We start from the raw sequence: 16,445 nt of genomic DNA, 5'->3' as shown, positions 1-16,445 counted from the left end.
AGGACCATTAGCTGTCTGCGTGAAATTCCTCAAGCGGAAAATTCCGCTTAGTTGGTCATTCACAGCAGCACGTGTTAAAAGGAAGTGGGAGGTGGGAGGGGAGAAATCACTGAAGATGTTTTATGGAACCTGTCGCAGATTCACTTCTTGTTGAAACAGCTGAAGCGCATCACCTTGACGATTTACTTCATTCGCTGAAACCCCGAGGCAAAAGGAACATTCGTTGACTCCTGAACCCGGCCCTAAAGAGCGGCGACGTGGACGGCCGAAGGCCCATTCGAGGTTTGCCGTTCGATCCCAGCACCCCCCATCCCCCACCTCCCGGGATCTCACCGGGGGTCTAATGTTAAAAGTCTCCTGGTGCTATTTTTGCCCACGCCAAGGTTCAACGTATTGGGAATTTTTAAGTAACTTGCAAGCTATCCAATTGAGTAAAACAGCATATCAACATCGCTACCGACTTGTAATAATAGGGTTTTTCCCCTTTTTTCTGGCAACAAAACTGAAACCTTTTTACAAGGATTCATGTCTGCATTAACCACAATACCTGCAGTTAAAATGCAAACAGAAAACATACTATGATAATATTATGTATTGTCCTTGAAACTGATTGGTTCACACCAAGGGACGACTTTCTTTTGAGCCTCGACCCAATTGGTGCTCGACCAGATGACCCCAAAAGGCGTACAGCTCAAAAGACAATGCACTATCAAAGTACCGACTGTTAAACGACTGCAGACTAAATATACATGTCTCGGAAACATGGTCCCTTCGCAAGAGCCTCGCATTATATAAGAATTGCACAAATGCCGACTGTGCTAATGCAGGGCGATGGAATTGGGGGACGTGGGTTTCCACGGGGGCAACTCGATTGGCTAATCTGAGCCACACCACGAAATGAGGCGCAAATGGGAATGCGCAGGGCATCGTGCCTTGAAAAGTCCCTCCAGGGAGGGGAACTCCTTGTTCCGCTGCAAGTGCCTTCGGAGAGGCGGGTTTGTTCCCATATTAGGTTGACGCCTCCCAATCAACTCCCCTTGTCGCACGGACTCCAGGTTAGCTGGCGTCGTGGTAAAGGCGCGCCTTGCAGAGGATTGATTTGATTAACGCGGCAGCAATTTCCAAAATTGCAGGCGTGTGCATGGGTCTAACAAAAAAAATATAAAGCCTTCTTAAATGTTGCCAGGGTATGTGAATTCGATTAAATATATGTAATGGTAGTTGGTCCAAGGCTGCTACGGCCCGGTTTTATTCATTCGGGTTTTAATAGGTTTTAATATAAAACCGGAGCACCTGGATCCTGCCCAAATCCGGTTTTATTCGGTCTTATTAAAGTTAAGTCGGGATTTCAGTCGCACGCACCCGTTAGCGGCGTTCGGGCCGGGGCCCGGGTTCAGCCGACATGCGTGTGAGCTACGCGGTGCGTTCGGCCCTCGCTCAAAACCGATGCTGCCTTGAGGATGCGATGATCAACACGCCAGTCGACGACGCCCAGCCAGTCGACGACCCGTGCAAGAAGCAGCTCTACTTGGAGTACACACAGTTCAAGATCGCGGTGACGAAGGAGAAGACGCACAAATCCTTTCGCTTTCAGCTCCTGGCCAAGCGGAGGAAGACCCCGCTAGAGTGGTGGCTGACCGACGGCAGCGACTATCCCGGGCTCCAGAAGATCGCCATCAAAACTGTTCAGCATGGCCACGTCGACCGCTGCGTCTTAGCGAAACTTCACGACGATGGGATTTATCCATTCCAAGTTGAGGAACAGCCTGGCGCCCAACACAGTCGAGAAGCTCGTCTTCGTCAAGTCGAACCTCAACGCGATCTACGACTACCCGACGCCCGACGACGGTGACAACACCGAGTCCAGCGGCGAGAGCGACGACGAAGACGACGCGGCGGCGGACGACGACGAGGAGCAGGATTGAAGTGTGCACGAGACGCCGATAATAAAACCAGGTTTTAATCGGCAAAATCGGGTTTAATTCCATTAAAACCAATAACCCGATTTGTCGGGCAAAAAAATCGTGTTTTTCCCACCCTTGAGTTGGTCTCAACGTAAGCCAATGAATGTGTTTCCAGTATAAATTCAGTTTAACACGTTCGCGACCAATATCACACGTAATACAGTTGTTGGTCGGGATAGATCGCATGAATATACACGTGTCGTTAAACCCGCCACTCAGATTGTAAATGGTGTGGATTTGCTCTCCAACACATCGGTGTGCTGAACTAGTAACGAATTAAATTTTGATCTAAAGCTTTTCGTGGCTGCAGTAATTCATATTCTTAGCTCTTTCGGTAAAGTCACGTTGAAGGAAAACAATAACAAAAATAAAATATATAAAACAATAAAAATTCTCACGACGTTTCGACCATAACACAAACGGTCGTCATCAGGTGTGAAAAGCAACGGCAAGTAACGAATTGGCGTGTTTTGTTAGATGAAAAACCTTACTAATTGGCTGTGTCGGTTGGTGGCGGCTTTAACGACACTTTTATATTTACGCGATCTAATAATGTATACATTATTCGTGTAAAATGAGTTGATAGAATATATATCGGTCAATGATTAATAAAATAACATACAACGATCTGAGAGCAGCAAGAGTGTGGCAAATGTAAACTATTTCATTAAGGGTAAATTCATTGAACTTTAAAGATTGTATTTTGTTTATACATTCCAATTAAAACGTGAACTTGTGAAAAAACTATTGCGGAAATTGAATTCAAATACATATATCACAAATGATATCGTTGTAGGGTAACATAACATTTGGGAAACATAGCGTAGAAAGAGATGTAGACAAAGTACAATACTCAGAAGGGAAACAATTGCAAAAGTCATATTCTTAGCTCTTAAAATATATATTTTATTATTGTATTGTTTCCCTTCAACGTGACTTTACCGAAAGAGCTAAGAATATGAATTACTGCTGTCACGACAGCTTTAAATCAAAATTTAATTGCAAAAGTATGTTACTGCACGACACGCCGCGCAATCGAAACGCCCCCACTTAACACACAGTCCCGCGCCACAACTTTTACATATCAGTCAATGTGAAAATAAACAATGGAAACAAGGGTAAAATATATATAAATGTATAACCCGACTATTACGATCGGCTCGTGATGCACGCACTAATTCATGACATATTTGCTCATTAGCATCGGTTTGCGTACAGACTAGGAGGCGGATCAGCAATAATACAAAACATGTATATATACAATAACGTGATAACCTCTGGAGTAAACAAAACAGATTGTTACATCATTAGACCTCCTTTGCCAGTACCAAAATGTAATAATAGGGTTTTTCCCCTTTTTTCTGGCAACAAAACTGAAACCTTTTTACAAGGATTCATGTCTGCATTAACCACAATACCTGCAGTCAAAATGCAAACAAAAAACATACTATGATAATATATGTATTGTCCTTGAAACTGATTGGTCCACACCAAGGGACGGCTTCCTAGTGCATTGTCTTTGAGCTGTGTGACGCCTTTTGGCGTCATCTGGTCGAGCACCAATTGGGTCGAGGCTCAAAAGAAAGCCGTCCCTTGGTGTGGACCAATCAGTTTCAAGGACAATGCATATATGATCATAGTATGTTTTTTGTTTGCATTTTGACTGCAGGTATTGTGGTTAATGCAGACATGAATCCTTGTAAAAAGGTTTCAGTTTTGTTGCTAGAAAAAAAAGGGAAAACCTCTATTATTACAAAACAGATTCTGTTTTCCCGACAGCAAATCGATGTGCGGCGAAGCTCGCACTGTGTCCCATCTCTTGCCGAACAAAGCAGAGCACCCCCCTCCCCGAGCCCCCCCCCCCCCCCCAAAGACCCACCCTGCACCCTCTCTCCACCGCAGGAGTGACAGTAAGGATTATACATCTATTAAACTCAACTTTTATTTTTATTTCACCAGGTAAAGGCCACTGAGCTATATTGCTCTTTTTTCAGAAGCGATCTGGTCACATATGATGGTTTGACGAAGTGGCTTACAATGTGCAAAATTTATAGCAGCAAACTACTCTAAACGTGTGTCCATTCTAAATGTGGAGGGGAAAACCGGACGACCCGGAGAAAAATCTACGCGACCACGGGGAGAACACGCAGACTCCAAATATACAGCAGCAGGCGTCAGGGTCGGATTCGAACCCACGACCTCCTGCATACCAGGCGAGGGAATTAACATCTCCTAGCCACACGCGGCGCCCCACAAATAAATGCCCTCTGTGCCGTCGCGGAGGGACGCCGACTACACCCATGCCTCGTACCGCCGGTCTGGCGGGCGTGGTGATCACGCGTAAGACGCCACACCATCCTTGGTCGCGCTGGTCACGTCTCGCGGCTCGCTTTTTCTACCGGCCAAAGCTCCGGCTGAACGTTCTCATGAATGTTGCGGAAAATACTGTACCGTGACAAGATGATTCACCGCAGAAATATCTTCTTTGGTGCTTTCGGTAAAGTCACGTAGAATGAGAATAAAATAATAAATTGATAAAATAAAATAACACAATAATATTCTCACGACGTTTCGGCCACAACACAAGCGGCCTTCATCAGGTGAAGGGGGCGAGACTGTCTGGTAGGACAGCGCTGGAGTGAGAGAGCCACGTTCAGATCACGGCTTTTAAGCTGTGTGAGAGGAACAAAGAGCCTTGACAAAGGAATTAGCATAAAATTTAGCATTGAAATGGCTGAATGATTAGCTTGTGACTGGTCACAGAAATAGCTATGTTAAAAGTTAAAGCATACACATCCGCAGAGGCACCCATTGTTAAAAGGAATTAGCATAGAATTTAGCATTGAAATAGCTAAGTTAAGGCATACACATCTGCAGAGGCACCCCTTGACAATGGGATTAGCATAGAATTTAGCATTGAAATGGCTGAGTGATTCGCTTGTAACTGCTACAGAAATAACTACGTTGAAGTCAGAGCATACACATTCACCGAGGCACTTAGTACAAATCAAACAGGATAATTTAGCATTGAAATAACTAGGCGAATTTAGCATTGAAATAACTGGGTGATTTGCTAGTGACTGGTCACAGAAATGACTACACATCTGAGCTATTCACAGTACTATATAGTGAACCAATAAAAACTAAAATATAAATTACCTTCATGTTATCAATAAACTCTATATTCTCCAATCAGCTAAGCTACCAACCATAAGTCGTTATATATCACAATGCTATATGGCGAAAAAATGGGTGGATTCTTACCCTCACATTTCGTACCACGGATAGCTACGGGCCCCGTTCAGACGGACGAGTTCGTCCATGGGAGTTCAGAACCGCAGAGGTGGTTTTTCCAGTAAAATTCCTCGACCACATCAATTCCATACACCTAGCCATAAGATTTACCATGGAAGTCGAAAAAGATGGCAAACTACCCTTTCTGGATGTCTTAATTAAAAGGAGACATGATGGTTCAATGAGCCACTCTGTCTACAGGAAAGCTACCCATACAGATGCTTACTTGAAACCGGATTCCCACCACCATCCATCCCAGAAGAACTGCCTCATCAAGACTCTATACCATAGAGCCCAATGCATTTCCGACCAGGAACACATTACCAGTGAACTCAAGCACGTACACCAGGCTCTCAGGGCTAATGGCTACTCCGACTACACAATCCGCAAAGCCATCACTCCAGTCATGAAGAAGGATCCTCTTGTGGAGCCACTCAAAACCATCACCTTACCCTACATTGCAGGGGTCACTAAAAAGATCTCCAAAATCCTGAATAAACACAAGATCCAGGTCCGATTCAACACAGTACACAAAATCCGTGATTTAGTTCCATCTGTAAAAGATGCTCTTCCAGACATACAGTACCCGGGCGTTTACAAACTAAAGTGCCTCTGTGGTAGTAGCTACATTGGAGAAACCAAAAGACATATCTCGGACCGCATCCGCGAACATAAAGCAGACTTGAAACACGGTAAGACGAACTCCTCTGCCGTGGCAGATCACTGTTACAATTCAGTGGGCTCACATGACATTGACTTCTCCAAGACGGAGGTTCTTTGCAAACCAACCGGCTACCATGAGAGATTCGTTCATGAGGCCATTCACATATACAAGCACAGAGACAATTTCAACCGAGAAGATGGATTCAGGCTTAGTAACCACTGGAAAGATGTGTTAAATCATTTCTGGTCTTAATTAATTGTAATTTTACGATGACCTTCAGACCACAGCTCTTTCGCCAGCATTGCCTCTTAATACCTCTCACACCACGGTTAATGGTATGGTTTACAACATGGAGTATACTAGGGCCTCGCAGCTGTCTCTCTCCCCCTCCTCTGTTCCGACCATGGACGAACTCGTCCGTCTGAACGGGGCCCGTAGCTATCCGTGGTACTAAATGTGAGGGTAAGAATCCACCCATTTTTTCGCCATATAGCATTGTTATATATAACGACTTATGGTTGGTAGCTTAGCTGATTGGAGAATATAGAGTTTATTGATAACATGAAGGTAATTTATATTTTAGTTTTTATTGGTTCACTATATAGTACTGTGAATAGCTCAGATGTGTAGTCATTTCTGTGACCAGTCACTAGCAAATCACCCAGTTATTTCAATGCTAAATTCGCCTAGTTATTTCAATGCTAAATTATCCTGTTTGATTTGTACTAAGTGCCTCGGTGAATGTGTATGCTCTGACTTCAACGTAGTTATTTCTGTAGCAGTTACAAGCGAATCACTCAGCCATTTCAATGCTAAATTCTATGCTAATCCCATTGTCAAGGGGTGCCTCTGCGGATGTGTATGCCTTAACTTAGCTATTTCAATGCTAAATTCTATGCTAATTCCTTTTAACAATGGGTGCCTCTGCGGATGTGTATGCTTTAATTTTTAACATAGCTATTTCTGTGACCAGTCACAAGCTAATCATTCAGCCATTTCAATGCTAAATTTTATGCTAATTCCTTTGTCAAGGCTCTTTGTTCCTCTCACACAGCTTAAAAGCCGTGATCTGAACGTGGCTCTCTCACTCCAGCGCTGTCCTACCAGACAGCCTCGCCCCCTTCACCTGATGAAGGCCGCTTGTGTTGTGGCCGAAACGTCGTGAGAATATTATTGTGTTATTTTATTTTATCAATTTATTATTTTATTCTCATTCTACGTGACTTTACCGAAAGAACCAAAGAAGATGAATCATTGCAGTCACGAAAGCTTTAAATCGAAATTCACCGCAGAAATAGTTCAATTTTAGTAGAACGGTTTTTTTTTTAACCAGGAAATAATCATCACCCCTCTAGTCTTTAGGATTTTTTTTTACTTAGTGTTTGGCAGTTACTGTTTAAAGCTTTCTATTGTTGAAAACATATATGTATACGCTCTGTCCGTCTGTCTGGGCAATGGATAACTCTCGAAAAAGATTAATCGAATATTTATTTAATTTTTGTGGAAAATTGTGTCTCTATTAGAGAGTTGCCCTCACGGAATCTGGCCAAATGTATCAAAGGGCTGCCCAAAACTTGCCAATAAAAAAACCCAGTGCTAAATAAAAAAGCGTTTTCAGACAAGGTGATGACATAAAAATGCTATGAGCATGCCAAGCGATGATGTCATACAACAATCTACGAAGCACCTGCACACACGCTGATTGTATTACTCCATCTCCATGGTGGACGGCCTCTCAGCTGCGTTCCCTCCATGATGGAATGGTTGCCATTCCAAAGTTGCCATTCCATCATTATTCTCGAGCACTAGCGATGTGTGTCCTACTTATATCCACTTACTTTTCTCAACGGAAAATTGTATGTATCTAACTTACGTACATTCTCTGAACCATGCTTTCCTCTTCGCGTCTCTCGGCGCAATTCCAAGAATGTATCTCCCCATGCTTGTTTGCACACTGTTGAGCTTTTGTTCCAAATTGCCCAAAAAATGAAAATTGCTCAATTGGGATTATACGTTATCGCTCCCTCCTGGAGGACTAATGCCCCAGATCACTCTTGCAAATAAGTTCTCAAAATAAACTTGTCCCATTTTCTTTGTCAATATTCCACAACCGGTAGCACACATTCTTAAGAAAAAACTATTACCTCTGAGGAGCATTACAGAATCCATAAATAAAGGATGGTAAAACTACTTATTGTTTTTTTCGGTAAACTCACGTATGTAGAAATACCATAAAATTATATTAAAAGAAATAAATCACGACGTTTCGACCGCAACACAAGCGATCTTCATCAGGTGTAAGTAAAAAAACAAATAGCGAGGGAGCAAATAGGGTGACATCAACACAACACATAGAGAGCGTTAAACTGCACGGAGGTAAATACAACAAGAAGATGAGAGACGAGAATTCAACAAACTTAAGAAAAAATTACGTGATGCAAAACCAGTCAGGCCAACAACACAGTTAGACACTTGCCTGGCGGACCACGAATTTCAGAAGAGTGCTAAATTTCGTGTTCATCCTCTGGGTTGAACATACCAGCATAGACAGAGCTTTAATTCTTTATTGATGGTAAAACTGTCAATACCATCAGAGAAGCAGGGCCATTTGTTGGAGCTAAATTCGCAAACCTATTTACTGAGTGTTTACACACAAATGAATTTACTCAATCATGGAATGATGCCTCGATCGTTTTTATATTCACCAAAAGGGAGACAACTCCAACTTGAAGAATTACAGGCCCATAAGTCTCCTATCACACAAATATAAATGACTCACAAACGTCAAAAGGAACCGATTATGGGGAAATTTCAAGTTCAAAATGTGCAGGGCAAAATATTTAATTTTAAGGGTTTAGAAAGGTCTTTCGACCACCGACCGAACATATTATTTTACTCAAGTCATTAAAAAGACAATTAAGTCATCACACTCTTACGAATAACGCAATAACACAAAACATACAGACATAAAACAAAAACTATAAAAATATATATAAAGGTGAATCATATACACAGAGATTGCATCAAGTGACAAAATACAAAATCAGAAAAGGATTCGGGAGAGGAGATACGATTTCACGAAAATTATGCACGTAACGATGAATCTTTGTCCATCAATAAACTATTAACGGTCTTATTCATCGCGTAACCCGCTGCAGTGTCTCCCCTCGCCGTGATGGTGCCAGATAAAGCTCTGCACAATTGTGTGTCCGTAGATCAGCTGTGCACTCTCTACGGCTGTGACGAGACGCGCCGCGTGCTCTGGGTCACGAAGCAAATTAAGATACAAAAACCGCAGTTCAACCGCCGTTGTGCGCGAATTAGATGGATACATTGAGTGCATTTATTTAAAAAAAAAACGAGGCAAGCGCTGTCTTGGAATTAAATAAATACACGCAAAAAAAAAGACGCCTATGAGTGTCTTTCAAAAGCGACCTTGGACGTAAAATGACGACAGGTGGCAAGAGGCATTGCGTAAAAACGTTCACTCCTTCACGTGGTAAAAGCTGCGATGCTCGCAGTGCAGGGCAGCATCACTGGAGAGGCACAGAGGCAACACCACCCCCCCAGCACGCCAACGAAATCAAGTTCAAGCCGAGCTCGCCTCTCCCTCACCTGCATCGTCCCCTCGTCGCTGATGCACCCTCAGCCGAGGGGAACCCTTCCATTTCCTCGCTCGCTCGCTCCCTCCTCTTAGGACGGCCGCGCTCCAAACGCGCGCGTCTTCAGCTCTGCCCGCCGAACAAATCGGAGATTGCAACAACAACAAAAAAAATCATGCGGACGCGCCGAGCCATTCGACGAGGACAATCACGAGCGCCGTGCGGTTCATTGCCACGAGCTCGGGGCCGAGAGCTACGCGTCGTGATGTCGCCACTTTGAGTTGAAGGCTATTTTTTTATTTCGTAGGCGGATTGATCCGGTCCAGACAGTTTTGCTCGGATATATTAAAAGGGAAGGCCGTGATGCTACGTGAGCACAGCAACAGCAATAACACAAAGACAAACGACATCAATATTGCGGAGAGCAAGTATGGAATATTGCCGCACAACTAGCAAGCGACATGCATCTTCACTTGCTGCGCCGCGACCACGCTGCTTCCAGACCGGCGTTGGTGTTCCAGAGCGAGAGAAGCGCTTGCGCTGAGCGCCTGGGGGTCAACGAGAGACGCTGAACCGCACGTGGAGCTACACTCTGTGCCATTCCCTGCCGTCCCATTGCCTCGTCACTCAGGGCGCTGCTCGTATTGCCCCTGGTTTATTCACTCAGGGCACTGTTAGTATTGTTTGTAGTTTATTCACTCAGGGCGCTGTTAGTATTGTTTGTAGTTTATTCACTCAGGGCGCTGTTAGTATTGCCCGTGGTTTATTCACTCAGGGCGCTGTTAGTATTGTTTGTAGTTTATTCACTCAGGGCGCTGTTAGTATTGCCCGTGGTTTATTCACTCAGGGCGCTGTTAGTATTGTTTGTAGTTTATTCACTCAGGGCGCTGTTAGTATTGCCCGTGGTTTATTCACTCAGGGCGCTGTTAGTATTGTTTGTAGTTTATTCACTCAGGGCGCTGTTAGTATTGCCCGTGGTTGATTCACTCAGGGCGCTGTTAGTATTGTTTGTAGTTTATTCACTCAGGGCGCTGTTAGTATTGTTTGTAGTTTATTCACTCAGGGCGCTGTTAGTATTGTTTGTAGTTTATTCACTCAGGGCCTTGTTAGTATTAGTCGTGGTTTATTCACTCAGGACGCTGTTAGTATTGCTTGTGGTTGATTCCGCCTGCCACAAAATTGTATTCTTTTGTTAGGTCGGTTTCTCATGAATTTTCAGTGCACTCTCTTGCCTTGGGAAATATGAGAGCCATGCCGTCTCGCAATGGGCCTTCAAAAGTAAGTGAATATTGTTAAGACCCAAAAGGGATTCGCAATACGGTGTTCCTAATTATGGGGGAGCAGGGGTTAAGTGGATCTATAAACCTCGCGACCTGAGTTCAATTACGTGCCATGGTTAACATCAGTGGCGAGATGCACCCTCTGTCCCTCTCACCCCTTCACCAAACGTATACACTTTTTTTTTTACATTTAACAGGCAAAGCCCACTGAGCTATATAGCTCTTTTTCAGAATCGACCTGGCCACAAATGACAGTACTTATACTCTTTGGTATTTTTCGGTAAAGTCACGTAGGTAAAATAAAAGAAAAGAAAACAACTAATTTAAATCAATACGTTTCGGAGGCAACGCAAGCTTCCGTCTTCAGGTGGAACAGTCACAGCAAAATAGCTGTATCAAGTGAAGAGCTCTGGGACACACGAGATTATATACAAGTTAAGGGGGGGGGGGAGGAGCCAGGAAGGGACGTGGGTGGGGGGAGGGCTAAGTTAAGCCGTCTTTAATTATTGCTTATCACGTGTAAATGTAAAGCAGCCAAGTGCTCTAAACGTGTGATGTTGATTCTAAATGTGGAGGTAAAAACCGGAGGACCCGGATAAAAATTCACGCGACCACGGGGAAAGAGACGCCGCAAACTCTAAATCTACAGCAGGCATCTGGGTCGCGATCGGGATCGAACCCACGACCTCCTGTAGACCAATCGAGATAATTAACATCTCACCACTGTGGCACCCAGGGGAGCTAAGGTATGGTCAAACAACCTCCACGGTCAATACAGACATTTATGCAGCAGTGGATTCATAAGGAGGCTGTACTAATTCCTGGGCAGACCAAGGTCTTTCAAATGAGACATTGCTCATCAACATTCGTCCACTAGTTTGTAAAGAGCAAAACTCAATAATGGAACATGTTTGTTAAACGCTTTGCAGAAAACCACAAACAAACCGATTTCCCCCATGCCTAGACCCAATTGTGCAGCCTAATTGCCAAGAGTAACTTGATCTTTATTTAGCAATGCCATTTGTCTGGGTGCCAAGTCATGTACTTTGAACACTCCATCTGAACCCATCAGCCATCTAAATACTTTGATGTAGAGGTGGTCGAATGGTTGAGGTTAGCGCGCTGAGCAGGCACCGCTAAATTCATGGGTTTCGAATCCAGGCAGCTGCCTGCGATTAAGCCGGATTCCCCAGTGTAGTGAGTTGATGGTCTCGACCCAGTCACCAATGAATAGCACACAAAAAACCCAGAGCAATGAATTTGGTTCTGCACTTAATTTGACTAAACTCCAGCTCTAAGAATTAAAAACATTGTCAGTTTACAAACAATACTTTTGTTGGCAGGGTGGGTGAGAAGGTGCTGCCTCCTATTGTGTGGCCCAGAAGTCACGTGGAGGGATCTGAGCGGCAGCTCTGTGGTATCCATTTCCACGGGTCGTTCTCTAACATGACGGATTTCACTGCTCTGCATTAGATCCGAATGGGTGCTTCGCCTTGTGGCCTCACACCGATTGCGGAATCGCGATGATTTTTTGAGTTAAAGACAAAAAAGAAGCAATCCCATCAATGTGCCCTGTGGTTGTATTGTACTGAATCCATTTCACAGCAATGGGAACATAAGTTTGCAAGTCGACTTTGATTGCTCCTCCACTGCTTGTCCATCATTGATAGGCACTGCACAAGCACAGCGTGGAAGACATTATGCATACTCTGTTCTGTAATAAATGAGAATATACTTTTTCGGCAAAAAAATCCCCATCTCTTTTGAAGTTGGGTTTATGCCAAAGCTGGCTTTGATTTATTGCGAGCTTTGAAACTGACGGCAAATGTTGGGGAGCAGTATTTTTTATTTCCAAATACAGTACCTGTATTATTTATGGACACCTGTCGTGGCATACTTCGCATATCATAATCCCGAGCCGCCAGACAAAAGTGGCATTGTTCAATTGAGCAAGGCCTGCCTTATTATTAATGGAAAATCAGACATAAGACCTACGTGGCTCAATGCTTTGTATATGGCAATATGTTCATGAGCTAAATGTCGAGGTCTGCTGGCCACGACGAGAGGGGTTCCGAAGAGAGAATTCGTGTCGTTTTCATGTTCCTCCGCCATTGAACGGAACGCAAATATTCTGCGTGGTCCAGTTTGCGTCGCATCGCCATAATCGCGCACTACTGTGGCTTGTCTTGAAAGTATTTCCATGGGTCTCTATGTATCTCTATTTGGCTATATGCGATTACTATATGATCCACAATTCGGGTTATTTGCCCACAATCACACGGTGGCTTTTGTGTGGCTCAATTCTAACCGCCAAATATAACAGCATCAATGTTATTATTATTTAAGAATTGATATATGTGGAAAAACGTGTACAGAATATCCACGAGCTTTATTCATGAAGCTTGCCCATAAGATTCGAATATGTTTATTACTAGTGGTGTAACAACATATACATTCAACGATAAATGTCTATTCTTAAGCCCACAATACACGCATCAAACCGGGTCTGTCAGAATAGATATTTTTCCATAAATATACGGTTCACGTGATCGCCATCAACCATTAGAGGCCGCTATATTTCGCACATTATTGTATTTTAAATAAGGATTCATTCTTCAAGAATCGAACTGTGTGACGCTGATCCGTTTTCGTGTGAGCGAGTGATCGCATTAAAATGAAAGAGGGATGCTTTTAATTATTTTGATACTGAAATGTGCTTGTGAAAAAAATACAACGCCCGCCGTAATTGTGATTTTAAAAGTCAAGACACGTACCGATTAAACAAAATCAATTATCAAGGTGATTAAGCTCCCCCCTCACCCCATCCACTCCCCAATACCCTGCACATATTTGGCTGTTTAATTTCCCCAAAGTAATTGCAATCCAAACAGTGAAAAGTTTGCACTTTTTAACTTGACGGAAATGTGATGCATTGATGCCCTTTAACATGCATAATTTAGTAATCATTCCCATACTGATTTCAAACCGTGTTATTGTATGTTTAGGCTTCTTTTATCGTGCTATGTTTTGATCGTGCTATGTTTTGTACAGTTTTACGGCCAATAAACTGCAATATGACATGGCATATTGCCGTAATCTGAAATATTATCACATTCTGCGTTCCACATTTCAGCATTGATTAGAAAGTAAAAACTCCTTTTCGAAAAAAGTCACGAAATGCAGAAATTTCTGCATCAAGGATCTTAAAATTAAAAACTAAGCAGAACGTTGAATTATACTGGAGAGAAAAAAAACACGACTGGAACTTGACCACTTGGAAGTGCACGCACTGCCTTTGTATTCATTTATTTTTAAAGCGATGAGAACGTGCTGAAGTAAATGTATTTTGTCAGGGAGAACTCAATCAATACAAAATATTGATGCAATCGAGGTGAGATATCAGTGAACACTTTGGAATTCCTTCAGAACCTCTCGTCCCCCCCACCCTCCAAGTTGTTATAGCCTTGATCAATTCAATACGCGTGTTCACCCTTATCGATTAGAACTTTAAAAGTGCTGTTTGTTGATGGCCACGTAGATTTTTGGGCCCTTTAGGTTTGTCCTAAGCAACCATAATTAACAAACAAAAAAACCGAGACTTAAAAGTTATCTTTTTCAAGGGAGATCTGGATCACAAAACAATCCAGAAAAGCGCGTGATAACGAAGACAACCGTGCAACAGGGGGGACGTTTTTTCCGAGACATGAAACACAAAAGATGACATTTAACGTAACACTTAGCAAAGTGATTAAACTTCAGAAATTAAAACAAAAATGTTGGATAAACATGCAGAGAAAAGTGATGCATTGAAGATACTCCATTTCATAAAATGAACAGTTTTGATCCGTGCTATGATGTTGGCACACGTTGGCTCACCTTGTACATTAGGTCACAGGATCATTATTTGTCAACATACAAACATAATGAGATTTTTTAAATACTGTAACACAACGAAGCATTCACAGACAGCAGCAGCAGCACTTTTAGAACTGTCAGACAAATTAGAGCTGTCTTTGTGCCAGGATGTGTGTGCTCAACGAGAATAAAAATACCTTTCTATGCAACACTAATATTGTGAGTCACGCCTTTTCGTGCACCACTCAAAAAGCAGATGAAGTAATTTTCACCAACAAGTCTGTAGCCGCATGTGCGTGTTTATATTTTATTTTAAGGCAATGTTCTTGACGAATGTTGACGAGAGGGGTGTTATATTCTTGGTTCTTTCGGTAAAGTCACGTAGAAGGGAAACAATAAAATAATAAAAATATAAAACAATAAAATTATCACGACGTTTCGACTGCAACACAAGCAATCGTCATCAGGTGTGAAAACCACAGCAAGAAATTTGGAAAAAAAGTGGCGTTTTTTTATTGTTTCCCTTCTACGTGACTTTACCGAAAGAACCAAGAATATGAATCCCTGCAGTCACGAAAGCTTTAAATCAGAGAGGGGTGTTGTTTGTTAATTGTACCACACGGGGGCGCTGATGGAATACGGGTCCCTTTGGTATCATTAAATATTTCTGGAAATATGTAATTTTCTCAAGGCAAAATGTGGCCAGAGCAACGAACGCGCACAACGCATTCAGCCACGCACCGTTTCACAACTGTTATTGGGGTAAATTATCACGTTAGTACTCGAGACGTTCTCTCGACTTCGATATCCTCTGCAATAACGGAAGTCACTGCTGCTGATGCCATCATCATCAATTACTCTGTGCCATGGCACTAAATACTGTAATATTATGCAGTCGGAAACCGGGTACAACACAACCCAAGGCAGCAATTCACAACAGCTCTTAGTGTACGTTTGCTGTGACACATCATGGGTGCATTTCCTCGACTTATTCAATGATTGAAGCCACGACCGTGCACGGACCGCACCGTGATGCAACGCAAAACACAAAAACGTGACAAATAAATCCCCCCTCCCCCCCGTCACCTCTCCTCTCAAGTAAACATTTCCTCGTTAACGTGATCACAACCGCTCCTGCGGTGATTTTATCATCGTCATACCCCGACATCACAACGAGACGCAAATGCGTGCGGTTTGGGTGCAACTCGCCCGCACCCGGGGACGCGCCAGCATCCACCCGACAGCCACACTCGCCTCCTACCTTGCATCCCTGCTGCTGCTTGCGGATGCCGTTCGGTAGATGTGGGTTTGATACTGAAACAGCTGGCACGTGCAGTTAAATAATGCTATCGTTGTCTCCAGGTTCCCCTTCCTTCTCTCGCTCGCTCGCTCTCTCGTCTCCTGCCGAAGATGCCGGTGACTTTGGGTTTGGAGGGGTTGCTCTGGGTGGGTGGGTGGATAGGAGGGGAGGATTGCCGCAAGCGTGGCATGAATCCTAATCAGCCTCCTGCGCTCCCTGTCAATTCACCCTTTCTCCCTCCCTGCCTGTCCGCCGTCGTGCCTTCCTCCTCCTCCAGCTCGCTCCTCATCGTCAGCACGCAGCCCCCCTGTAAATCATCAAGCACCACTTCAATGAGTGGCGGGGAAGAGGTGACATTCTTTTGGATATTTTTTTTTGTATGAAACCCGGACCGATGTTGATTGTAAATGTGGCTGGCGCAGATTTAGGTTTTTTTTCTTCCGTCGATAATTATTCGTCTATTGCTAAAAAAAGAAATGTCACGTA

The 16,445-nt window shown here is 43.4% G+C and overlaps 1 protein-coding gene across 1 annotated transcript in view; it reads right to left on the bottom strand.

Moving 5' to 3' along the window:
* Positions 1–16,264, bottom strand: part of LOC116944921 (G-protein-signaling modulator 1-like) — a 59,673-nt gene extending 43,409 nt beyond the window's left edge. Inside the window, exons 1-2 of the mRNA XM_076068766.1 lie at positions 15,921–16,264; positions 9,538–9,653 (exon numbers count right to left, since the gene is read on the bottom strand). Coding sequence (XP_075924881.1) covers positions 9,538–9,590 — 53 coding nt within the window. The 5' untranslated portion in view covers positions 9,591–9,653; positions 15,921–16,264. The remainder of the gene's footprint in view (positions 1–9,537; positions 9,654–15,920) is intronic.
* Between the last annotated feature and the right edge of the window lie 181 nt (positions 16,265–16,445).

This window comes from Petromyzon marinus, chromosome 22 (genome assembly GCF_048934315.1).
Source record: "Petromyzon marinus isolate PM22_M1 ecotype Great Lakes invasive population chromosome 22, UKy_Petmar_22M1.pri1.0, whole genome shotgun sequence".
Taxonomy (NCBI): domain Eukaryota; kingdom Metazoa; phylum Chordata; class Hyperoartia; order Petromyzontiformes; family Petromyzontidae; genus Petromyzon; species Petromyzon marinus.
Note: the sequence above shows the minus strand (reverse complement) of the source record. Positions and strands in the feature narration are given on the sequence as shown.